We start from the raw sequence: 25,847 nt of genomic DNA on the forward strand, positions 1-25,847 counted from the left end.
TTAAGCTAAAAAAATGTATTCTAATTTTATTATAATCTTTGAATTCCGTTGTGGTTTTCAACTCACCGAGTATCATTGATGTCAGTTTAGTCCACTTAGTATTAGGTACAATGTTTTTTATTTTAGTTTTTAATATATTAATATATAGTTATTTCACTACCATATAATGTATAACGAAAAAATTTGAATGAAAAACTACCCCCCCCCCCCTCCAGATATGGCCTTGCCTGTACACCTATTGTTAGATGGATTAGGAAAACAAAAAACTAAAAAGTAAATGATTTTTCAGTCATTAACATGTTTAAAGTGTATGTGCAAGTAGTATAGTAGTATTTAATTTTCTAAACAAAATATGTTGTAGAATGATACATTGTCGTACGCAGGTGAGGAGGGGGTAATGGACTGAAACCTCCGCCCCAGCCCATATTATTATTATTATTACTTTTTTTTTATCAAGTTTCAACTATTTTCAACTAGTATAATTAATGACGTAAATTCGTCTTATGAGATTAGGTATAGCCAATAACTAATAATATATATACCCAGAGAGATATTGAATTAATTTTTGCAAAAACATTGTATACCAAAATTCCAAAAATTATCAGTAATTTTTTGGTAAATGCATGAACTACTTTTACTTGTGTGAAAGATAACCTTGTATTACATTTTCAAGCCTTAGCTATATAAATTTAATATTTTATACATTACTAGGCTGAATTGATTGTGGTTTTGTCAACATTTGAAGTTTAAATGCTTCTCAATAATAATCTGGACTATTAGGCGGAACTAATAATTTTTTATCAACATTTTTAGAAAAAAACTAAAATTAATCAAATACAATCCAAGCAAATACCGTCTTATCAAGGTTACCAATTTTAACAAATTGTCATTCATTTATTTTAGTTTTTCCCAATTATTTTTAAAAGTAGGTACTGAACATTTTAAATTTCGACCTCTCAAAAGTACCAATTAGATCCAATTTACTTCCAAAACCTCCATTGAAGTTAATGATCCGAGCATTTTTCTACTAGAAAAGTTAAGTTGAAGTTGTACAAACGTTTTCATACACCTCACCTAAACGTCTGAAATTATTACACTGGACAAAATAAAAATATAATTGTAATTAATTTTCAAGTCCCCTCCTCCTCCCCTATTAAAACATCCTACGTACGTTACTGGTAATAAGACTACGGTTTTTTTTGGAATCATTTATTAAGTATGTTTCCCTCGTGGACTCTGCCCTTATAGGTATCTTAACAAAATGTAGTTTGTCATCTTGGCGATATTTGTATCGCTCAACCACTAGATAATAGTCGATGTATATCGCTTTAAATAATCCAACAATTTGATAAATCTCTGGAAAACTTATTACTATAATATGTATTGGGTTGTGAATAATCAAACCGTTGTATACATCAAACTATCAAACTCCAAAAGCCTAACTCAGGACCATAATTTTTTTTTAGTAGCTGGAAAGATATTATGATAATTTGCTTCAACATGGGTTTCAATATAATCTAGTTTATCATAAATAACATTTTGTAGAACTCTGACTCGGGGGCCAAACAGATAAAATGTATAGCCAAGCGGGGCTACAAAAAACGTCGAGGGACGATCTCTGCTAAATTATTAAGTTCTATTTGATACAATTTTAATATGCACAGTAGAATTTTGGTCGCCATCTTAATTTAAATTTGATTTTGTTTGCATAATTATTCTTATTATTAACCTTTATATTTATAATATTTGGAGGTATACCTATTTGATAAAGCGATTAATCACTTTATTATCACTTACATAACTATTAACTGTTGTTATTATTACTATTATTATTGTGGATGCGTAGCAATAACAAACCAGTTCGGCCTACACCCAAATTTTTTTAAGTTTAATTAATACAAATATACAATAAATTGTATCTTGACAAAAATCATCGAGCACAGAATCCTTTGTACACAAGAATATATTCATCAAATAATTATAATACACCTTTTTTAAGATAAGAGAATATTTATTATTTACCCTATTTTTCATAATTCCAAATATATTTCATGCAGCCGTCTGTAAAAAATCACAAATAATTGTTCACTTTCTTTGATCAACGAACAAATTTTACTGACATAAATCTAAAAAAAAATTTAATCTAAAATGTCTATAAATAACTCAAAATGATTCAAAATATTGAGACGATAAATTGAAAAATGAGCCGAAAACAAGGCACCCGTTAAACACGCAAACTGCCATTAGTTACCAATTACCATATAGAACAGCGGGAAACCATATGAAAGACCATCATATAGTATTATAAGGTATCACGATTACTATTTGCTAGTTAGGTACTGCGATTTATATTTGGCAATGGTTTTGCTCTAGCTATAGTCGATTTTAGTGACCGGAACAAACTTGCCTAATATGCATTACCGTATGAATTAAGTTTTATTGGTTTAGTTATCTTCCTAAAATATCATATTATATTGTTAGTTATTTTATATTTTTCAATTTTAAATTTCAGAATGGAACTCCGATGTGGGAAGATTTCATGGCAAAAGCTACAAAACTTCATACGTGTCTTCGGTAAGTTTAATTAGTAATTGAATTATTAAATATTAAACGTTAAAAATAAACGATCTTATGAAATATTTTAAATAAATAAAGTCATCGCTATTACCTATTATATACCTACAATTTATTATATTGAATTGTGTGTAGGTATTAACATAAGTTAGTCAATTTAATGATTAATCATTACTTAGGTACGAAAAACAATTCTGAGCGAAATCGGTCCGTCAACCGACATTACTAAATATATTTTATATTTATAGTGCTACTTATAGTAATTTATTTTATTATTAGTAATACGGTAGGTTGAATACATTTTTACGAAAAACATTGCATTTTAAAATGGCATTGTGTGTATAAAATATAATAATATAATATAAGTACGTTAAAAGTAGGAGAAGCAATACCAACAGCAGTTCCTCCTCCGGTCCTCGATACCACGTAAAAAAAAGAAAACGTTAAATGTTTCAAGTAGGTATACCAACGAAGAATGTATTTTTAAATTACAACAATAGAACTAAAATCGCTGTTCTTTGTTTAAAATGTTAAATATCTAATTTCATTCAAATTCAAACTTTCAATATCTTTAACATAACTGTATTCATATATTTTTTTTATTTTTTGGTTGTATAGGTACCTGGTACCTATGTATTAAATCTTCAAGCTTTTTGCCCAAGCTTAGAAAATGTTATCGATATTTTAAGAAATAAAAAAATACATGAAAAATCTCACGTTTTACAATCAATACAATCAGCTCCGCTCAGAATCTAAAATTAAAATAATACCTATCCAGCACAATTAATCATATCCTTATCATATATACTCCCTACAATCAAAGATTTATATTATTAACTGCAAATTGCTAATTATAGTGATGTTACTATTGTAAATATTCTAACCAAATTCCAAATAGTAGGTACGATTATAAGTTATAACTTATAATTACCTATAGCTTGTTTATCTATGTAGTTCCATTTAATTTATAATATATTTATTATTTATTTTGATAAATATTAATATAAAATTTACTTGATGTTACTTTATGTATATATTTTTATATAAATATTGTATAGTTAAGTAAAAAAAAATAATTTAAATAATAAATATAAATGATCATATTTTTTATTTTTTAAAGTTCGGTTCGCGTTCGATGTAAAAATTGAATAGTTTGATTTCAGTTTTGATTCGAATAAAAATGTTTAACTTGAGTTTCAATTTGGTTCGATTTCGTTAAGTTAAAGAAAGTTTAGCTCGGTTTCGATTTAACCTCAAAAATTAGGGTTTGTAACATATATTATCTGCAGATATGCCTGCCCTCGAATAAATACATGCTTATCATGTTAGTTATATAAGAATTTAAACCTTGCCTAACAATATTAATAAAAAACATTTAAACCCATTAAAAAGTATTCTGTGTTTACACTTTTATTAAATTTGGCGTTTTTTTGTTATCATATTATATTCATATTATAGTACCTATACCCGCATATTATAATTTTTATAAAGTTACATACTTATAACTTTCACGTTTAGAGGTTAAAGGTCTATTTCATATTTTATATTTTATTTTATTTTACACTCCCAATTTCAATAACATATAGATTCATACTATAGGAATCACTAATATTTATAGGCATGTTTACTTGGTCTGTTTTCTTTATAAGTATTAAAAATGTTTGCCTATTTGTTTTTTCTACCTATAAAAATTATTGTTCATTATTTAATAAATGTAGGTACTGTATTATTATTTGTATAAAACTATAAACATAGTTTAATATACTTTACGTAAACTATAATTAATATTTTTACACATAACAAATATTTCTGTAATAGTCATTAATTAAACTCTATTTAGACTTAATTTTTTTTTTTTAATTTAAACATAAAATAATTCAGATTTCAATGGCGTATACCATAAATGTAATATGAACCACGCATTTCAAAAATCTAATATGCATCTTATATTTTGTCTTCAATTAGTATCATATTATAATATAACGAATTGTACCTATAAGTAATGAAATAATTACTTCTTTCACACATAATTATCTTATAATTGTATGTTCTAAGTGAAGCTTATAGAATAGTTATTACAATTTTACAGTCTTTGATTCTGTCAAAAAATCTTAAAAATTAATCTTCGTAGTAGAGCCATAGTATTGCAGAATATAATTCAATACATTTTTTTAATGTTTTGCCTGTTATAATTTGTTTTATACTTTAAATGTATGGTATACTACAATTCTATGTTACGTAAAGGTGAGTGATGTAAGTGAATAATACAGAAATCACCGTCACGTTCAGAGTTTTGTTAATGATTTAATTATTATTAGAACATGTATAATATATTTTTAAGAACTAATTAAATAACTATTTACGTGAAGTTTGTTTGTTAAACTTTTGAACTATAATATATATGGTTACATCTATATGAAACATATTTGCAATTAAAAAGTTAATGACGGGTTTTATTATTAATATGTGATTATCATTTTGCAGAGCAACTATTCACGCGATTGGAGCTTATCTAGATGCTTTTCAAAAAATTGCTGATGCTGCCACTAATGCCAGAGGTATTTTGTTTTTTAAATATAATTATCATCAATAGAATAAATTTCACAATGTATGTCTGCACTTTTCACACATATAATTATAATGATGAGCTAAGTATCATTCTTTTAAATAATATTAATTTGTATCTTATACCTAAATTATACAACAGTTCCATTTAAGAAAAAAAGTGGAATAATTACATTTCTAGTTTCCACCTTAAAACGTTTAAATTACCTACTAACACCTATACATGCAATATTAATTATAAATAGTTTGTTATAGTTGTAAGCTATAACTATAGTCTATGAAGAATAATAATTTTTGCATAGGTACTATGTATAAAATTCATAAATATAAAATATTATGTATTTATACATCACAGTGGACTTCGAAATGTACAATGACAATTTAATAAGATATCGTATAATTTTATGCAAGATACAACAAATAAATGTTAGTATACTATTAACGTTCGTCTTATCGATATTTATTGTTGAATAATATATTCTGATTTGATACATGCTTATATTTTGCCTCAGTGATAAATATTGTGTATTCTTGAATAAATTAAATATATTTAAATATCAATGTATAGGTAAATACTTTGAACAAAATATTCACTAATAATATTTTTGTGTTAAATTGATATCAAATTTGTATTGAATCAGAAATATTATATTATTAAAATATGTTTTATTGCTCATTATTTATCAATACCGGCAATACCACATCCTTGTGGTATCGCAGAAAATTAATGATATGATGTAGAGACATAATATAGTACTTTATGTATTCGGTCACTGAAATATATATTGTATGTCCCCACTTAGAGGTACCACTTAATATTTCAGATCGATTACTTTGGATCGAAATGGGGTTTTCGTGAGGTGAAAGGAAATACCGAAATACTTATTTTGAGAAAACTTAAAATGTTAGGTTAACCCTATAGATATGCCCAATACAGTTGTGTTGTTAGCACTTGTTTCAAAATAATGACTCCAAGTTCATACTATAGATTCAACTTTTTTTTAGAAACCATTTTTGTGCAAACAGTCTTCTCCTAATCTTGAAATTGGCCATATTAGAGTAAGTTGAAATTTACGAATTATCGCTGATGGCTTAACTATATTTTAACCATGTTATTTTTAGGTACTCAATCGAGGTATCCAATACAATTAAATAATTATTTGTACATAAAAAATGCATAAATAAACATTGATGTTTATTAAATTAGAAAATCTAAAACCTAACCTTAAATTATTTTATTTTATCTTGAAAGTAAAATCAGCGAAAATTACAAAAAGAAAGAAGTGTTAAAAACAAATGGGTAATTCTAGCTTGATTATCCGTAAAATTAAAATTACTCTAACTTTGTCAATTTTGTAATTGGAAAAAACTTTTTATTAAAAAATAGTTTAAAAAACAGTTTTATATGTATCTGATCTGAACACAATTTCTGTTCAAGGGCATTCAGCTAAAATATGTTGTGTCCTCTAAGCATGAACACACTGTATACTAAGCCGTTAACTGCTTCATGATTTTATTATTATGTTTCCAATAGACACATTTTAATACAAAAATTTAGCTTGTAAAATATTTTGTCATGAAATAACCTATATTTGATATTTGTTCATAAATATTATATTATTATATGCTTATGAGTTATTACTGTCGGGTTCTGTTACTTAGTCGTTAAAACTAAAGAAATCGATAAATACCGTTACATATTATACCTGTATAGTGTATATGTTCAAAATTATAATAATGATTAATGAATAATAGAAGGGCGAACAGCCGTTTTACATGCAATATTGATATTAGAACCCTATACAAATTATAAATTCTAATATATTATTTACTTATTTAAACCATAACTATTCCCGAATTCTAAAAATCTGAACTCAAATTTATAATTGTTATTATCATTTTTAGTTTCAAAATAAATATATTAAAATCAGTTTTTATTTAACTAACTTATTATTAACTAGGTATTGAATCAAACAAGCTTAAAAATTATTATGAGCGTATTAATTACGTTAATTATTATTGTATATAGTGAATGATTTATCTTTCATTTTTAAATTAATTTCTGAATATTTAAGTAGGTTTAGGTAAATTATACGTACCTAAGTAGTACATTTTTGAAATTTTAAATGTATGATTCTTTGGTTTACTTATTTACTTATACAGTTACAACAATTCGGTTAGTTTTAAATTATTGAATAATTAAATAAGATAGATAGGTTCTTATAGTCTATACATAATAATTATATATATTAAACCATTTTATATATAAACAAACTTTACTATATTTAAACGACTTAATACTTTGTTCTATGTTATTTTAAAAATCTCAAACAATATCATATTTATATTCGTCTGTTCATAATTTTTGGAATTTAAACCTTTAATATTTTCCTTGTTTTTCAAATTAAATATAAATGACTAGGGTGACGACAGACAAAGCAATCGTTTTTATTTTTTTTCACTTCCTACAGTTCTCTAATTATTGCGGAATAAAATATCCTACGTAAATATTTTATTTCTCAATAACGCTGAATAGTGTCACTATTCTTCATTGTAAAATGGTATACATTTTTTTTTACACCAGGAAGTAAAGGTTATATTATGGTTCTAATTATTCATTGGGTAAAAAAAATATTTCTGGCTCAATCAAACCATTAGAGCAAATCATCAACAGTATAAACAAATGGTATGCTGTCCAGTAAATAGCATTGTTTCCTTTCCGGAAAGGATTTCCATTTGAACGATCGTTACCAACTGCGTGATAAGCACTACCGATTTTATTCTAATGTTTTCACGTATTGAACTTTTTGGACTAGCCAGTCGTTTTAGCCCCAGATATAGTCACCCTCGATTAGAGGGCTGTCGGTATATTTTCCAGGGGATCCTAACCCTCATACTGCATTTTACGACCTGGATCACCCTACTGAATTTTCAAACAACCCTCAAATAATTATGCATGTGCACGATGCTCATATTGGAAAAAATGTAAACGTATTATCCCAAAAATGATTTTCAAGCTTCCTATTAGATTATTCTTAATTACACCTAATTGTATTAGTTTTTCTATTAAAAGAATACTTACAATCTATAACAACAAATATTGTTCAAAGAGAAAATTTTGCAGATTTTTTTTAATATTTTATCCCACTCACCTTATAAATAACGACAGCATGTATAGGCTTAAAAATTTGTTAAAATCATAATATTTACTCCGCTTCGGATGAAATTTTTGAATTAACTTAATGAATATTATTACACCTTCATAATTTGTCTTATGTATTATACTTCTCAAATAGATATTATTATTTAATAATTTTGCAATATATTTTATGATATACTAAAATACTTGTTAAATATATGTGAAATAGGTACTTTATGCATATAGGCATACATGTTTAATTTCCCCGACTTTTTTATTTTAACAGTTATATGACTTTTATTTTTATTTTCTATAGGTGCCACTAAAGAAATTGGAACTGCATTGACCAGAATGTGTCTTCGTCATAGAGCTGTTGAAGCTAGAATGAAAACATTTTCAAGGTAATACGCTAATATAAACTGTAATATAACACACGTCATCATGAATACTCATTTTTAATCGTCTAATATTGTATGCAGTTTATTGACTACCTATGTCAAAAAACACGTAGATATTAAATAATAATAATAATAATAATAAATACTACACCTAATCTATTCTGATTGTTTGCACAATTTATTTAATAATTTATTACTATCACGATTGTCTCAATTCGATTAAGTATAATTTGATATAATTTAGTATTTACATAGACTAATATTTTCATCAAAATGCAATGTTTATTTTTTTAATATCTTAAATAGTTTTATATTTTGAACTTGCCTATTTAAAACTCAACAATTTTTTTATTTAAACAAGATAGTAAAATGTTTGACATGAATAATATAAAATAATATAAATTACGTATTAATGCTAAAAATATCAAATAAGTCTGAGTAGACTATAATTTATGTGATTTTATAGTAATAAAAATTGGCACCTTATCTCCCTGTCTAAATCGAATATTATATATAATATGCTTCATATGACGGGAGTTGAGCGTAACCGAAACTAACTCGTTTTTTTTTTTTTGATTCGCAGCGCAATAATGGATTGTTTGGTGGTTCCGCTTCAAGAGAAACTAGAAGATTGGAAGAAGACTATTGTCAATCTGGACAAAGAGCACGCTAAAGGTAAATAAACCCAATGTTATTTCCCCATTTTAAAATAATTTTTTTCTTACAAACATTAAAATAACATAAAGCTTGTTAATATCTTAAAAATTCTAAAAATGGTTTTTAAAATATTGAGCTATAAAGAATTTATGGTTAGTGCGAAACATTTGAAATATAAATATATATGTATTTCGATTTATATTCATTAATTATTGACGATAGGTTTATTAAACCTGATGTTTATACTAAGTAAAAATATATATACCAAAGGTTAGATGATTAATTATTTATTAGTTATGTATATTTAATAATTATAATATAAAGTATTACACACTATAAAGAAATACCTATTAATTTCGTTTTAAAATTATTATAATTTATAAAGATGGTACACAAAGTGTATATAATTAAAGTAGCTTAAATTCTTAATAAAAAATGTACCGAATAAATATACACCTATCATAGAAAAAATAAATAGCCAATTCAAGAAAATTAGGTATGATGTATTTATAGTTTATACCTATTGTACCGAACTACTTTGTTCATATATATTCCAAATTTCTGATAATAGGATATTTTATATGAGTTAAATTATGTCATGATATAAATTATTAGATTCGCATTCATTTTTACATATTCAAGCATATTTCTGATAAAAAAAAATCCATAAAATACATGTTTTTGGTCAAATTTATTATCTCTTATTAAAAGCAAAAACGAGTTATGCAATACAATTCAAGATTAATTCAAACCTATACAGTTGTAACTTGTAGTAATAAATTAAACTTATTTGATTTTATTTAAAAAAATTCTATTGTATATATATATTTATAATTATAAGATCTACCTGTTAATTACACAGCGTTACCCACGCATAAATGAAACCAATATTCGATTTTCGCGTGCCGAAACAAAATTAATGTCTAAATATAGCATCCTATATGGGTTGAAAATCAAAGCTACAAATCAAAATTTTAAATACTACTGACATGAATTGGTAAATCCAGGCCTGCCTAATAGAGACACTTCACTTTTTCTGTTTTTATCTTTCACAGTTTCACTCGCCATCGTATTTACGTATAGTAAAAACATATTCTTTGAAATTGTTCTGTAGATCGATATAATATATTGATTTTAAAGATGTATTTTAAGATCTATTACAAAACTCTTGGGAGCCTTTTTCATTACTTACATAAAATATATCTAAGATTATACTTAAATAAACTAAATTTGTTAAGTTGCTACCTAATACATATTTGGTAAAAGGCTATGGAAATATGAGATATGCACTGTCTACTTGAATTTCAATTCAACCAAACATTTTTAATATAGTACATACATTTGGATAGTATATTTGCACTTAATTCTAATTAACGATTTTGTCATTTGAGTGCTTATAAGTAACTATAAAAATCTAATTCTTTGTACTCAAAAAAATTCTTAATGCAGACCTAATATTTCTTCAAAACTCATTACTTTTAAGCTAACGAGTTTCTGCGAGTATGAATATAGGTCACAGTGACAAGCTAATGTGTTTTCATCACTCACGCACAATGAAGGTACTTACTTCTTTTTGAACCGTGCCAAACATGAGTTTTGAGTAGTTTTTTAACCATTTTACAATATGTGGGTATAAAGCCTACAAAATATGAAAGACGATTAACATGAATTGATTTGTCAAATAAAAGGCATGAAAAATGTATTATTTTGGCCATACACCAGTTTTAAATATTATTGATTTTTGTTTCCAGTGAATTAAATATTTATGATATTATCCCGACTAAAATTGATATGCTTATGTTGATATTTCAAATTTTAATTAAATATTTCAATCTTTGAACTTCATAATTTTAATACTATTATCATGTAAAAAAACAAGCCAATGGTCACGCCATCGAGGCTTTTCCTTTAATAAAAAAAAAAAAAATTAAATATTTATATTAGGTTCTAATGGTTAGCAAAATAATATTTTTTAGTTTTTACCCAACTTGACTATCGCGTTGCTATGGTCACTAATAAAAATATCTTACAAAAAATGTAATATTATTGTACCTATAATCCAATAATTACCAGAAACTTAACATACTCTTATGCAGTAATTCAAAGTGGTAAGTCTTCCTTCAACAATCCCGTTTGAAAAAATAATTAAATGTATGAACATTGAACTCATTTCATTGCACAATATTGTAAATATAATTTTTTTTGGTGATTAATATCAAAACATTTGGGTAGGTACCTATGGTATTTTCATGATATTCCAACTTGAATCTAAAAATATTTCTATGTCCAATATATTTTCTGTTGAAACATATATGTCTTATAGAGTTACTGTAGAGATATTGTACACTGAAGAATATAATATGGCTTATCGAGTTAAATTTGCATACATACAAGACATTTTTATGACAATTGACAGATAAAATACTCTTTATTTTCTGTCAGTAAAGGCAACTAGCATAATATTGTTTTCTTTTTTATAACGATAATTAACAAAATACTAATCCAACATTCTCGTTTACATAAATTATTTCGTGTATTTTTTTTTACAGAGTTTAAAGATTTTACATTTTAAATAGTTTCTATAACAGCTATAACCTATTCTGTTATTTGGTTCGATCTCTTACCTACATAATATATGCTTTATATTGGCAATTAATTATTATTACTGCAATACATACTATATAGCTTAATTTTGTATACACTTATATTTTATGAAATTGTATAAAGTAATTCATAGATAATATTTAATGTTTATAGACTTATATAGCTATATTTGAAACAAAAGTTTCAAGCCGCGTTTTTTTTTACTTGGTAAACGAACCTCGTATGAAAATGTCAAGACTTTAGACCAAAAATTAATAATTATTTATAATAATAATAATAGTATGTTGAAAGAAACAAAATACATGTACGATAGTTGTAGAGCACTTTTTTTCTGTTATATTACCCTAGTTCAAGATTGTAATAATATTAGTGAAATAATTTATTAGAAATTTGAAAAAACGATTCCAAGCAGAGCTCTAACTGAAATAGTGTTAGTTATTACTCATAAAAAAAAGAGTCGCTAGTCTAACTAATCTACTAGATCCGATTTGATACTTAAAGGGGAACCACCCTTAAAATTGAAAATCGAATAATTTTTACTGTTTCAAACAGTGATACCAAAAAAAGGAAAACACAGTTCAGAATCAAGAGTCTCAGAATAAATAGTTAAATATTTTTAACATATAATATTTATTAATTATCGTGAATCTGTGAGTAATAAATAGTAATGTATTAAAATAATAAAACCTAATACTATGAATTCAGAACTTTTAAAAATCGTTTTGTGATTTAAACTTTAAATTATTGTTAAATAAAAGTTTTAAATTATTTATACTTTTTGTCAAAAATATTTTAAGTAATGAATAAATATTTATTCTTTTTTGTTTAACTTAAAATTGTATGGTACAAAAATGTCCGGCTTAATTATACAGTATGCTTGTTATTTCAACATACATATTATTACCATTGGTTGTCATTATTATTAATGATTGATTATTATCATTGTTTAAATGCTTATTTTCCTTCTTCTCGATGTACCATTTTTGGATAACAGCCATAAGGAATTCAATGAATTTTGTCTCTTGCAATAGTAAACATAAAACTTATTATAAGCTATAACGATTGCAAGTATATTTTTTTTTATCGGAAGAGAATATCTATGTATTACGTCAAGTCGTGACATAGGTAGATCGTATATGTAATGGTTATTGCTTTTTAGTGGCTATATAATATTAATTATATATTCTGTTAATAGTATTTTTTAGTTGATTATTTTTGATGAGCGCTTATATTGTGTCTGATTGACCTGGAGGATTACTGAAAAGTGAAATACATAACTTTCCCCGGAAGTAGAGTTAATAGGTAGTAGATACCTAAAATATAAAAATGGTTGTTGTGGCGATAGTGTGCTACCTGCCAGATCTAATTCAACACTTAACGTATGTTTCTTGGTTATTATTATAACATTATAATGCGCACCGAGGACATGTGCCTAACATAACAAGAGGTCAATAAGCATAATACGCACATTAGAAAAAAAAATTCACATTAAAAAAAAATTAAACGCTCACGTAGAGAACTGGCGGCGATGGCGACGATTTTTGTCGGTTTGTAGCATTGCTGCCCGCCGACATCTGTGCGTCGGCGAGGCGCGTGGTGTAGGCGTATCGGTCCACGCGCGCACCAAACCTCTGCGGCCACGGCAACGTTGTTTCCACGCCGAGTCTGTATATAATACAATAATATCTGTATAATACGATACGTATTACCACATGTTTGGTTAAACATTTCACACGACAACTAAATGGGGAGTTTATCGATTTTTTCCACAGAAACTCTTTGTAGGCTGTTTAATGTTAACATCTAATTTTTTACTGTAAAATCTATTAAGACATAGTTTACTTTTATAAAATCTTTTTATTTTCTCAATCACGTAATAGTTTTGCTATCGCATGGGTACAAACGTTATGTTTGTTTTATACAAAAAGTGTAAATACTCTATACCCATAACAACAACAAATGGGAGATCCGGATTATAATTTTACATATCGATTTAATTATATCATTAAATAATAAAGTAAATACCTAGCCACCTAGGTACTGTTATATTTTGTTAAATACAACCTAATATTGTACATGTCCATGTATACCTATTTACAATATAGAGGCTAGTGAGTGATCTTATCATCGATATATTTTATTCCTATTCATTATAATATTTAAATTATGCCATCTTTTTAAAAATATATGAATATTATAAACTTTTATACTTTTATAGTGAGAATATTTCTAGGTATTATCAGTAATGAAATAATTAGAATTTTAACAAAGAATCCATTTTATTATGACAACATAGAGTAGTCGTATATTTCAAAATGTATTTTTTTTTAAACAACATATTACAACTTGCAAGCTTCCATGTTTATAAGATAAATGGTAAATTAAACTATAGGTATTTTGTGTGTAAAACATTCTTTTATGCCAATTAAACTAAAATATCACTAACACTTTATTCTATACGTATGAATATAATAGTCAATAATGTCAGCTTACTTTTTGTTTTCTCTTTCTCTCTGACCAATGCGCAACATACAACATTATAGTCAGTCATTCCAATTGTGTGTTGTCATAACTTTAATATTAGAATGAATTGACTCTATTATCAAAATTATAAGGTAAAAAAATTATCTAGGACACGTCATACTTTTTTTATTGGTATTTTAATCTAAAAGTGATTTATAACTAGTTACGAAAAATATTAAAATTATAAAATAATCATAACTTGCTTTAAAATTAAAATATTCATCCATGTTTAGATAATATTCTTTCCTATAATGGTTTGATAATAGTCAATTCACTCTGATATTAATTTTAACAAATAACAACACAAAATTAGATTGTTCTTGTATATTTTCTATGTTTTACGTAGTTCAGAAATGGAAAACAAATAGTGCACTGACATCCTCTTAATCAATTTTATTTGAAAAGTATAACAGATTGTGGTTAAAAAATGGTTGTGCAATGATTGTGAAAATAATTTATAAAAACAATCTATTAATACAGTTATGTAATCTCTGCTGTTCTATTTTCTCATCAGTTGTTCTCGAGTGTATAAAAATCGTTACCAACATATTAGGTATAAAATGTACGAAGGCCGAAGACCTAATTTAATATTATTTAGGTTTCCTAATATCTATTATTTTAAAATAATTTATGATTTATTCATTATTGACATAAAATAGACACCTATATATATTATCTACCAATACGGTCCAGAAAACATTTTCAAACTTTATTCATATTGGACTTAATGATTATCTTGTTATAAAATCAGTAATTACTATTTGCATTCCGTTGATGGTACAGAGTACCTACCTATACAATATTGATGTTTTGTATTGAACTATTGACATATCAAAAAGATGGTAAATAAAATATTACACAGAATTCAAATGAATCAAAATGTAGGTATTAAATGTCAATTATTACTATCTTATATTATAAAACGTCTACTATAAATTATAAAATTGATGAAAAACTATGCGATGGAGTACGTCGCACAATTAATTTAGTGAATTTTAGTTGTATCTATGATTTTAGAATTATTTTTAGTAAAATGTATTTTTTATTAATTGTCTTAAGACTAAGTTATTATATAACTACTGTTATCTGTTATAAAAATATGTGTACCCCAACAATTTCTATACCTATTGTATTGTTAGAAATAGAGTTTTACATATAGGTTATAATATTTATGTAGGTAAATTATTTAATCATTAAAAAATATTTATCTTTTCTTTTATTGTTAATAATCTAAATAGCAACGGAATCTTTGACCATTAATTTTAAAGTTTTATTTACACGACCGTAATTCTATTATTTACAATATATTATGCTTAGATTAAATTAATTTTTATAATTTCGTTTCTTTTAAGTAGTTAATGATATTTATATTTTAGGTCTGGTTGTGCTTCTTCCATATCTGTTGTAGTACCTAAGTGTCATGTGATGTTTAAATTTTTCATGTCCTCATACTTACAGCATTCCCTTACGGTCCATTCGAATATTATGCTTTATTCATATTATATTTATTTACTTTTGTCTTTTACTGTAACAAATAATGTACAAAATACTTTTGATAGAAATTATATTACTGTGTCTAGGTATGTATTTAATTCATTATCTTGTATAGAAGCGATGTACCGACAAGTCTACAGCGTAATACATTTTGATTATTATGCATGTACCTACCATAAATCATAATAATTGTTTGTGGTTACATTCGATGACTCGATAATTAGAACATATTATAATATACTCCACTGCCTATTCAACGATATTATGTTTAAATCAATATCAAGTTCTCTTTCGGGATATAATGTAGGTATATGATATATTATTATGTTATATATAGTATACTATATTATATGGAATAAAAACCGTTAATTCTTTGTCAACCAAACTACGCATCGTTGATATGAATTATATTAAACCTGCAGTAAACCACACCCGGCCCTGGTGTGGTTTCGGTGCACAGAGGTGTTTAGGGGTACTAATGGTATATGTTAGTTGGCAGAATTAGATAATATGATCTTTTTTCGGCGTGTATACCATTCATGTACCGGCCATGCCTACCTACTCACTTTCGTAGTTGCGTTCAAAAGATAAAAACAATTCGCACCAAATAAATAAACGACTGAAGTCAAGGTCGAAGACAAAGAATAAGAATATTATTTATTACAATATTACCCACCTGGCCACCGTCCTATCTATATACACACAGAAATTAACTAATAAATGTCCATCGTTCTCACCGACGACCGTTTTCGTTATTATTTTTGGTAATTTAAATGTAAAAACTATTTTTCTCTCTGTACGAACTAAATATAAAGTTCCGAGAACGGCGAAAATCTATCAGATCATTTCTTATATATTTTTTCTGAATTTAGAAATATTTTTCTCAATAGCATAATTCGAGAAAATAAATAATAATATATTAATTTAATCTTGGTTTATATATTTATAATGACAATTCATTGATATTAAACCAGCTATAAGATGATTTATTTTGTTTATTACTAAGGCGTTTTATTTATTATTATAACCCTAAAAAGAATTGAAGCGATAAAACATATTATATATTTTAAAGATTATTTATTAGGTATTACCTACTTATTAATTACGCGAGTGTAGGGATCTGTGATGTGATCTGTATTTATTATACTTGTTGTATAGATGTATAATGTTTTATAAAAATATGTGTAATTCAGAAACATAGGTATAATCATTTTCATGACATATAAAAAAAAATAATTCCATCCTTTTCATAATAAAACATATTTAAAGTTACTGTTAACAAATGGATAAAAATAAATACATGTATTATTGTTTTGTACAATTACATTTGTGTTTAAATGTAATTTTAATAATTTATTAAATTATTATGCACTAATTGTACTATTACTAAAAACTTCTAAATTAATTTAAATCATTGTTACTGCACATTTTTTAGAATATAAAAAAGCAAGAGCTGAGTTGAAAAAGCGGTCTACGGACACACTGCGCTTACAAAAAAAGGCACGCAAAGGTGCTAAAATGAATGAACTGCATAAAGCCTTACAAGACGTTTCTGACAGAAAAGCTGTATTGGAAGAAACAGAAAAAAGAGCTGTCCGTGAAGCATTAATCGAAGAACGAAGTCGTTATTGTATTTTTGTTACAATTTTGAAACCAGTCCTCGTAAGTTCAATATATTTTTTTAGTTGTTTACAATTAAAAAGTATAATGTTTTAAACTTAATTGTATTCTATATTTTATAATTAGGAAGAAGAAGTAGCCATGCTTATGGAATTATCTCATTTACAAGAAGTTATGGATAAATTAGAAGCACATACCACTGAGCCATACTCATTACCTCCAGCTAGTGAACAGGTAAATATAGTTGATTTATTTTTACAGTTAAAATACGATTCTGCAATATACTTATCTACACTTTTATTTCTCGGCTGAAAACAGAATAAAAGTGTCCATCACTTATATAATAGTCCCGCTATTGATCTTATAAATTGAAAAGTTGGTTTAAATACTTGAAAGAGAAATTTTTATGGGAGAAACATAATATTACAAAATTATACATTATACAAGTATTATTTGTTTGAAAATTAATACCTGCCAGTATAAGTGTAAAATTTAAAATCAGTTTTCAAAGCAATATGAGTTTAATTCTAGGATTTTCATTAATTTTACCGCAATTTTAAATGGATATTGATAAAATAATTTTTTTTTAAACTTATTTTTTAATTCGTCACACAATTATGTGCAAGATTTATTCATTTAATTTTCCAACCAAATTCAATAAATGTCAATATTCTTTACTTGTATTATTTTCATGAGAAGTTAATATGTGATAAACTGATAACACTTGTTCTTATACTAAAAAACTTCTTTATGTTTTGAAAGCAGTGGTTTTTGATTGCTTCCAAATGTAGGTATAATAATAATAAAATTACTATCTTGCATCTTATCTATGTTAATTGTTTTTTGATATTATTATCATAATATTGTATTATATTGAATATTGAAATGTTTTCTAAATAGTGGTATCAACAAATTCATACTATTATACAATAGATATTTAAGATTTTTTACGCAGTTATGAATCATGTACAATACGAGCTTGGTATTTATTTTATGTGTGTTAAAACATATGTTAAATAATTGAGGTATATTAAAAATTCGATATTTTTTATAATTGCTGATAGTTATATGATTTGATAACTATAGAAAGAGGACAATTTTGACTATTCAATTTAAATTTTAAACTACAAAATCTACCTATCAGAAATATTTGTAATTACGTTATAAAGCATATGAATTGTATGTTTTGCCTTGGCTTCAATCCAATGTCATTAAATTAGGTATCCCTGTAACCAAATATACAATAAATAATGTTTATTTTATTAGGTATATAAGTATGGGTACTTTGTTTTATTATTAATTGTATTCACGTACAGATTGGTAATCTAATATTGTATATTTTATTATTATATAAGGTTTAATTATAACATAAGTACGTAAAAAAATTTTCAAGAACAAGAACATGAACATGTTCCTTTAAAAAAAATATAACGTTAACTTGAACTAATTAAATTCTCAAGTAGAATTTTCGGAACACTAACTAATAATAATTTAATTAAATTGCATGAAAGATGTGTAATGTTTGAGAGGAAAAAAATGTAAAATTCATAATGTCATATATTTTCTGTTAAAATCCTTAAATTAAACTTCATAAACGATGTAACTGACATAAATAAAATATGTAATACACCCAATATAGCCATATATCACATGGCATGTTGATATGTGTAGTTTTTAGAACTGTATGGAGAATAACATAGCATGTCCTTTATATATTTATTATACCTCTACTTTCAATTACACTTACATCATTAAAATTGAATTATTTTTATTTTTTGTGTTTTGGTATTATACCTCACAAACTTTATTTCAAACTCCCTTAACATTAAAAAATATACACTGTAAAGGTTTTAATGCATTAATGTTTATTAGGTGTTGGTTGACTATAAAGGTAGTGAAATGTCATGGACACACCAAACACCCCCGAGTAGTCCCAGTTCGTTGGGTTCACGTAAATCCAGTATGTGTTCCATCAATTCAATTAACAGCTGGTCTAGCGGCAGTACACATTCACCGAGCCATCAATACTGGAGCCGCTCATTGCTTCAGGTATTGATTCAGACAGACATTGATCAACACAAATAAAAATTACATACAATGGCATGAGTTTTTTTCTTATGTATCAGCATCATTGTGTTTTTATTAATTAAATTGCACAGTTGTAGTTGAATTAAGTATTATTTACAATTTTTTATGGCTCCAGGAAATACAATTGAAGGTACAAATCTCAAATAGAAATATAACTATATTTAATTTCAAATTAATGATATAGCTCAATATTTAATGCAAACTTAAAACTAATTACATACAATATTATTTTTATACTTAAAACTTTTTTTCAATTAGGTTTGCTGATAATTTATTTTTCAATAATCATTTATATTAGTATGATGAATAATTCATGAAATATGTGTGTAATCAAAAAATATTTTTAATTATTTAATTAGAAAATATGAATGGGAATTAGTCAAAACATACTATTTCTAACATTTTACAAAACGAGTATATTTTCTACTTTGAGAAACTTGAACCTGCCATTAAAATTTGTTAAACTAAAATACTAAAGTAGTTGAAAAACATAAATTTAGTACAAATTGTATTGTTTTAGTATTTTTATTTATATTTGTACTCTGGTAGTAAGTAATTTAAAAAATAGCATTTATATTTTTGTAATTTATTTTTTTTATTACATGTAGTTATTTTGGCATGTTTTTTTTTTTTGTGTGTGTGCCTGGTAATTTAGCCAGTATCCAATGAGCTACGTTACAAAGGACCTTTACCTCCTAGTAGATTATGCAGTGCTTCATCTCGTGATTCGGGGTTTACATCACAAGATGCAATATATACAAAACAACAATCATACTCAAAGGTGAGTGCCTAAATGAAAGACAATTGAATTTGACTCCTGTATTATATTTCTTAGAACCACTACGTATAATTTTAATATTAGATAATGCTTAACAGTTTATTTTATATTCATATATTATTATTCTTAGGCTCCTAATTCATCTGACTCCAATAGTAGCAGTGCTGGAAGCAGTACACCATCTACACCATTTGCTAGTTCTGAGGGTGGATGTGGCACATGGCCCAATGCTCAGGAAACATTGCAATTTGAACGAGCTGCGTCAGCCATTATGAATGATGCAAGACCACACACAATTTCAGGTGGTGCCCACCATCAACGGCCAGCCCTTAGCGCGTACACATTTCAACCTGATTCTTCTTCTATTGATAAAACTCCTGTTGTCTCACCACAAGACGATTATGCTCATGTCCCCGATGTACCATCCAGAGATATGCACAAAAGTTATAATCCAACTTCATTAAAAACAATTGGTTGGTAAAAAAAGTGTAGCTCTTATGATCACAAATTTTGTATATTTAGTTTTTGAGGAAAGAAGACTTTTTCAATATTACATTAATTTTGAAATATTTCCATTCTTAATTTTTACATATTCTATAGTAGTTTGTAATGCTGTAATTGTTTACATACATTTAATGTAGAATGTGTGTTATTCATTAGGGTTTTACATTGTGTTCTAAAATACATAATATTATCTGTAAAAACAATGAATATTCATTTTTAGATCCTGAATAGAGATAAGATTTGTTTGTTGCACAATAGATTATATATTTTTATTTTTATCAGAATGAAAGTGTTGAAGCTGTACACAGATTGTATCTTAAAAGATGTTATTTTCGTTTTCCATTCCCTAATATATCTCATTTGCTAGAGTAGTGCAGTGTAGTTATCACTCTCATCACTGTATTCTAATTATTCATCATGAGTCTTATATTCAGAGTTGATCAATAAGTATATTGGTTTTACATCATTGTGTATTGTGTAATGCTTTTTTTCACACAATTCAAGCATTTATAGTTTTGGGTTTGAATATATTCAAACGTTCCTGGTTAAACTGACTTAAGAATAATAATTTCTCGATGGCTAGTGCTGTTGATTATAAATACTTGTATTTATTATCAATGATAGTACAATGTTCATACTGTTTGTACTAAATTGATGCTTTTAGTGGCTTAAACAGGTTATAAAAAAATAATTTTGTTAAGAAATTAAATCCTTTGCCAAAATCTAAATTTTAAATTCTGACTCCCTGTGTTTTCATTTAAATAATATTTGTAAATTGATATGAAATTATTTATTTTCTATTATGGTCTATATTTTTTTATTTTATTTTTAGTGATTTAATACATGTGATTTTTATAGTTTATATTCATATTTATTTTGTTTAGAATATATTCAACCAACATATGTCAATATGCATGAACTAGCTAGTATGGCTGCCAACAAAGCTCAAGAAAGAAATTTGCAGCATAATGAGCCTTCAATTGTAAATTTGAAAGTAATATGTTGTTATTTTTATCATAATAAACAGCAAAAAAATGTCCAAATATACCCAAAAGTTTTGCTTACTAAAAAATCACTAAATTATTTTCTAAGTAAATCTGTCTAACGGTCTTGGCTGTATCCAACCTATACTGCCTGATGTTTAACCAAAAGAATTGAAAGAATTAAACTTCAAATAAAAAAATAAAAACTTATTGTTGAGCCAATATTTTGGGTAGATTTTAATTTACCTATTACTACCATTGATTTTATTGTATAATATATATGTTTAACCAATATTTTTTAAACACAGAATGATGGAGATCGAAAGGAGAGCACTAGTGAGAGTTCTCTGGAGTCTTCAAGTGGCTATAGTAGTCAAACAGCAATATCAAATGCAACTCCTGATGAAGGTGATTATATTATAAATTTGAATGATTAATTTAATTTATTAGAAAAAAAATAGTTAAATAGTTGCACATTACATACTTCTAGTACAGATGACTTAAAAAAGTAAATCATTGATTATTGGACATTTATTTATTTACTATACCAATGCTGTGGTAGTTTGTCTCTATTTATCGATTTATGTTACAAATTCCTTAACAACCCTTAATCAAACTGTCAGAATCATAGTAATAGAACATTATATAACAATAATATATTAACTAGATAGCTGCTTGTCTTTGTATTACAAACTGTGGAATGTATTGAAGCCTGAAATTAGTTATCAAGGAGGTCAGGAGGTGTATGTTTACAAAAAAATGTATAATACTACGTGCATTATGGTAAACCGGCCGACTATATCTACAGATAAATATGATACATTATACATTCACATCTTTGATAAAAATAATTGTATGTATCAATAATAACACAAAGACAACTATCTTTTAATAAATTATTTGTCAATGGTAGCAATTTACAGAATTATTTCATTATTTGTATTATATTTTATGATATAATACCCTCAACAGTTTTATAAACTAAATAATTAATCAAAAGAAAATGTATTATTATTAAATTTAATTTTTACTTAGTTACTCAGAAAATACTACATCATATTTATTTGACTTTATTCTCATATTTATAGATAAGAAATATCTTTTTTATACTATATAGATGTTGTATAGCAATCAGATCTAATATTAAAAATCTTGTGTACTGAAAAAAATATAAATATTTCAAAACTTAATGCGGTTTACCTAATATACTCATGATCCACAGTTTGAGAATCCCTGCTTTAGAGACTAAATAAAAAATGTCCATGTGTAATGCTTAGAAATCATATGTAATTTGTATTGTTCTTATTTCATCTAATTCTATTATGCTTGCTTGTATATGTTTGTTCGTATAATATATAGAAGTGGAAAATTCACTTTTGAAATATTGCACATTGGATAGTCGAAATATTAGTGCCATCAAAGAACGTGTACGGCCTGTATCTACATTGGGTATGTATTCCCAATGCAGTGATTTAGTATGGTTATATTATAATATCTAATTTTTTTTTTTTTGTATAGTAATGTTTTAATTCTTCTCAACTTAGTGATAATATAAAATAAAAATAGATTCTTTAACATTTGAAATAAAAAAATCTAATTAAAACTAAAGAACAAATTTAAATGTGTTCATTCTTATACTAAAATTATTAACTTATTTCTAGAGTGTGGGTTTATGTACTAAAAAAGAAGAAAAATATACATGACGTTTAATGAAAATGATAAGACAAAAATCCATTTTTATTATTTATATTCACATAATTCGGCGTTTTGGCAATTGATGCAAGTCATAAATAAAACAATCTAAAAATATAATATATTCTAATATACAATGTCCGCACATGACAACAATTTTAATTGTCAAACTGTTGTGCAGCTGCCGACGCTTTTATCTGGTACTTAAGTAAAAATATAATGCATAATAAAATTAATATGAATAGTTAATACCCATTTTCTTATTATTGAGATAGTTTATGGTTAGTTTTTATAAAATGTTATCCTAATTCTTAAAATGTACTCAAAATATTAAAATAATAAAAATTTCATTTTTAATTTCTTTGATGTGTCGTGTATGAATCATAAGTTCTTGGAATAAATACATTTTAGGACAATAAATTAAAATAAATTTACAACTTGATTTATATGTGCCTTTTTTTAACCATCATAAACCCTCGTAACCGTAAAAACAATGTTTAGGTATTGTTTTTAATTACACAAATATTTTTGTGATTTAGTCATTAATAAGAAATTAGCAAAAAAACTTTTAAAAATGTATTAGTATGTCCTACAGTAGTAAGTTGCATGTTCAATTTGTTTGTGTTAAGTTTTTTTCTTTGAAATATTTATATTTAAATATTGGTGTGAAAAATTAACAACCCTACCTGATTTTCATGTTCTTAACATTTGATTATGATGATTTTTTTATTTATATATTATTTTCATTCAAATTAAATTGGAATATTTATTGAAATTTATTTGTTCTTATTTTAGGTTATTCCAGTCTTAGAAGCGGTACACTGTGTCGTCGTTCTTCAATACAGAGCAACAAGCCACCTCCACCTATACGCCGTACACCGTCCATTTTAAATAATTCAGTACAAAATCTACCTCCACCACCTCCATTTTTGCTAGATGTTACTGCAGAACAACGTCAGCAAAGTCGTTCACAAACATCTTTAACATCAGAAAAAGTATATTCTGAACCAATGACACATCAACGCAAATTGTCTAGTGGAAACGTGGCCGAAACTGTACGTAATCTAACGCAACTCAATCATACACCTGCAAGTCCTATTTTATTACGTCGCACACCCAGTAATCGATCAACAAGTGCTGATCGCTGTAATAGCCGTTCATCTGAGCCAGTTACTGGGTTTATGGCAGCTTTAGGCTCTAGACTGTTACAACAGCAACCTAAAACAACAGGTGGATCTCCTAAATTAAGCCGACGTTGGATTGCTCCTGCCAGACACTCTGTTGTAGATCCAGCCACATGTCATGATTCACTGATGGAACAAATAAGGAAAGGTATGGTGTTAAGAAAGTCTATTGCTGTCAATGACAGGTCAGCACCTAAAACTAATTAAGCATTGATACACTAAGTTAATATTGTTTTTTCTTCGATTATTAATAATTTTCATGATTTTATTTTGTAATACCTAATCAATTTAATTTAAATAGTAAATTATAATGTATTTTTAATTTCAAATTGTTCACATAGTTATTGGATTAAGATTTATCCTAAAACTAATATAAACTCATAAACTATGAAATCCATTTTAACATAATATTTCTAACAATTACTCTGTGTCTACTACTAAAAAAATATATTATATACATTCTAAACTTGAGGCATGAGTTATAAAATAATATGTAGGATTTTTTTCTTATTTCTTATAAGTAAGGGTTTTTTGACCAAGGTGAAAAAATACTATGTGTAAGGTCTATAAAATATTTTATGGATAATTTGGACTTGAGTCTAGTATATTAATATCATTCCAGACATGTATATTTTTTTTTTACTAACACATTCCTTAGTTCATGGTATAATCACTTATATCTAAATGTTTATTACACAAGACAAACACTTACAAGACTCACTTTGGCATACCATAACTATTCCAAAAACTATTAATTTAGATATCATTCCTTGTTACAAACAATATTATATATGTATACACCTGTGTTCATTGATATAATCAATTATGTTCTGACTTTCAGTATAAACTTAATATATTATGCTCTTTTTTAGAAATATGATATTGTTTAAAAAGATAAAAATAAACAATTATTATATAAAACCAAAGTCAATTTGACATCCGTCTATAAACATTTATTGATACTTATCAAAATAAATGAATGTGTACATTTCTAAATGCATTAAAACTATTGATGAATTGTATAATCTTTATTTATATCATTAT

General features: G+C 26.1%; 1 protein-coding gene across 3 annotated transcripts in view; it reads left to right on the forward strand.

Annotated features, from left to right (window-relative positions):
• The window catches only part of LOC111029035 (MTSS1-like protein), a 37,990-nt gene extending 12,459 nt beyond the window's left edge, over window positions 1-25,531 (forward strand). The window contains exons 2-14 of one of the 3 annotated variants that reach the window (XM_022307854.1): window positions 2,513-2,574; window positions 5,059-5,132; window positions 8,595-8,679; window positions 9,260-9,351; window positions 17,390-17,616; window positions 17,701-17,808; window positions 19,447-19,623; window positions 20,318-20,443; window positions 20,571-20,913; window positions 21,829-21,938; window positions 22,236-22,335; window positions 23,287-23,376; window positions 24,415-25,531. In XM_022307854.1, the coding sequence (XP_022163546.1) occupies window positions 2,513-2,574; window positions 5,059-5,132; window positions 8,595-8,679; window positions 9,260-9,351; window positions 17,390-17,616; window positions 17,701-17,808; window positions 19,447-19,623; window positions 20,318-20,443; window positions 20,571-20,913; window positions 21,829-21,938; window positions 22,236-22,335; window positions 23,287-23,376; window positions 24,415-25,010 (2,190 nt within the window). In that variant the 3' untranslated portion in view covers window positions 25,011-25,531. The remainder of the gene's footprint in view (window positions 1-2,512; window positions 2,575-5,058; window positions 5,133-8,594; window positions 8,680-9,259; window positions 9,352-17,389; window positions 17,617-17,700; window positions 17,809-19,446; window positions 19,624-20,317; window positions 20,444-20,570; window positions 20,914-21,828; window positions 21,939-22,235; window positions 22,336-23,286; window positions 23,377-24,414) is intronic. The other 2 variants (XM_022307855.1, XM_022307856.1) reach the window with 2 other exon arrangements.
• Window positions 25,532-25,847: the final 316 nt, after the last annotated feature.

Source organism: Myzus persicae, unplaced genomic scaffold, assembly GCF_001856785.1.
Source record: "Myzus persicae strain clone G006 unplaced genomic scaffold, MPER_G0061.0, whole genome shotgun sequence".
In the NCBI taxonomy this organism is placed as follows: domain Eukaryota; kingdom Metazoa; phylum Arthropoda; class Insecta; order Hemiptera; family Aphididae; genus Myzus; species Myzus persicae.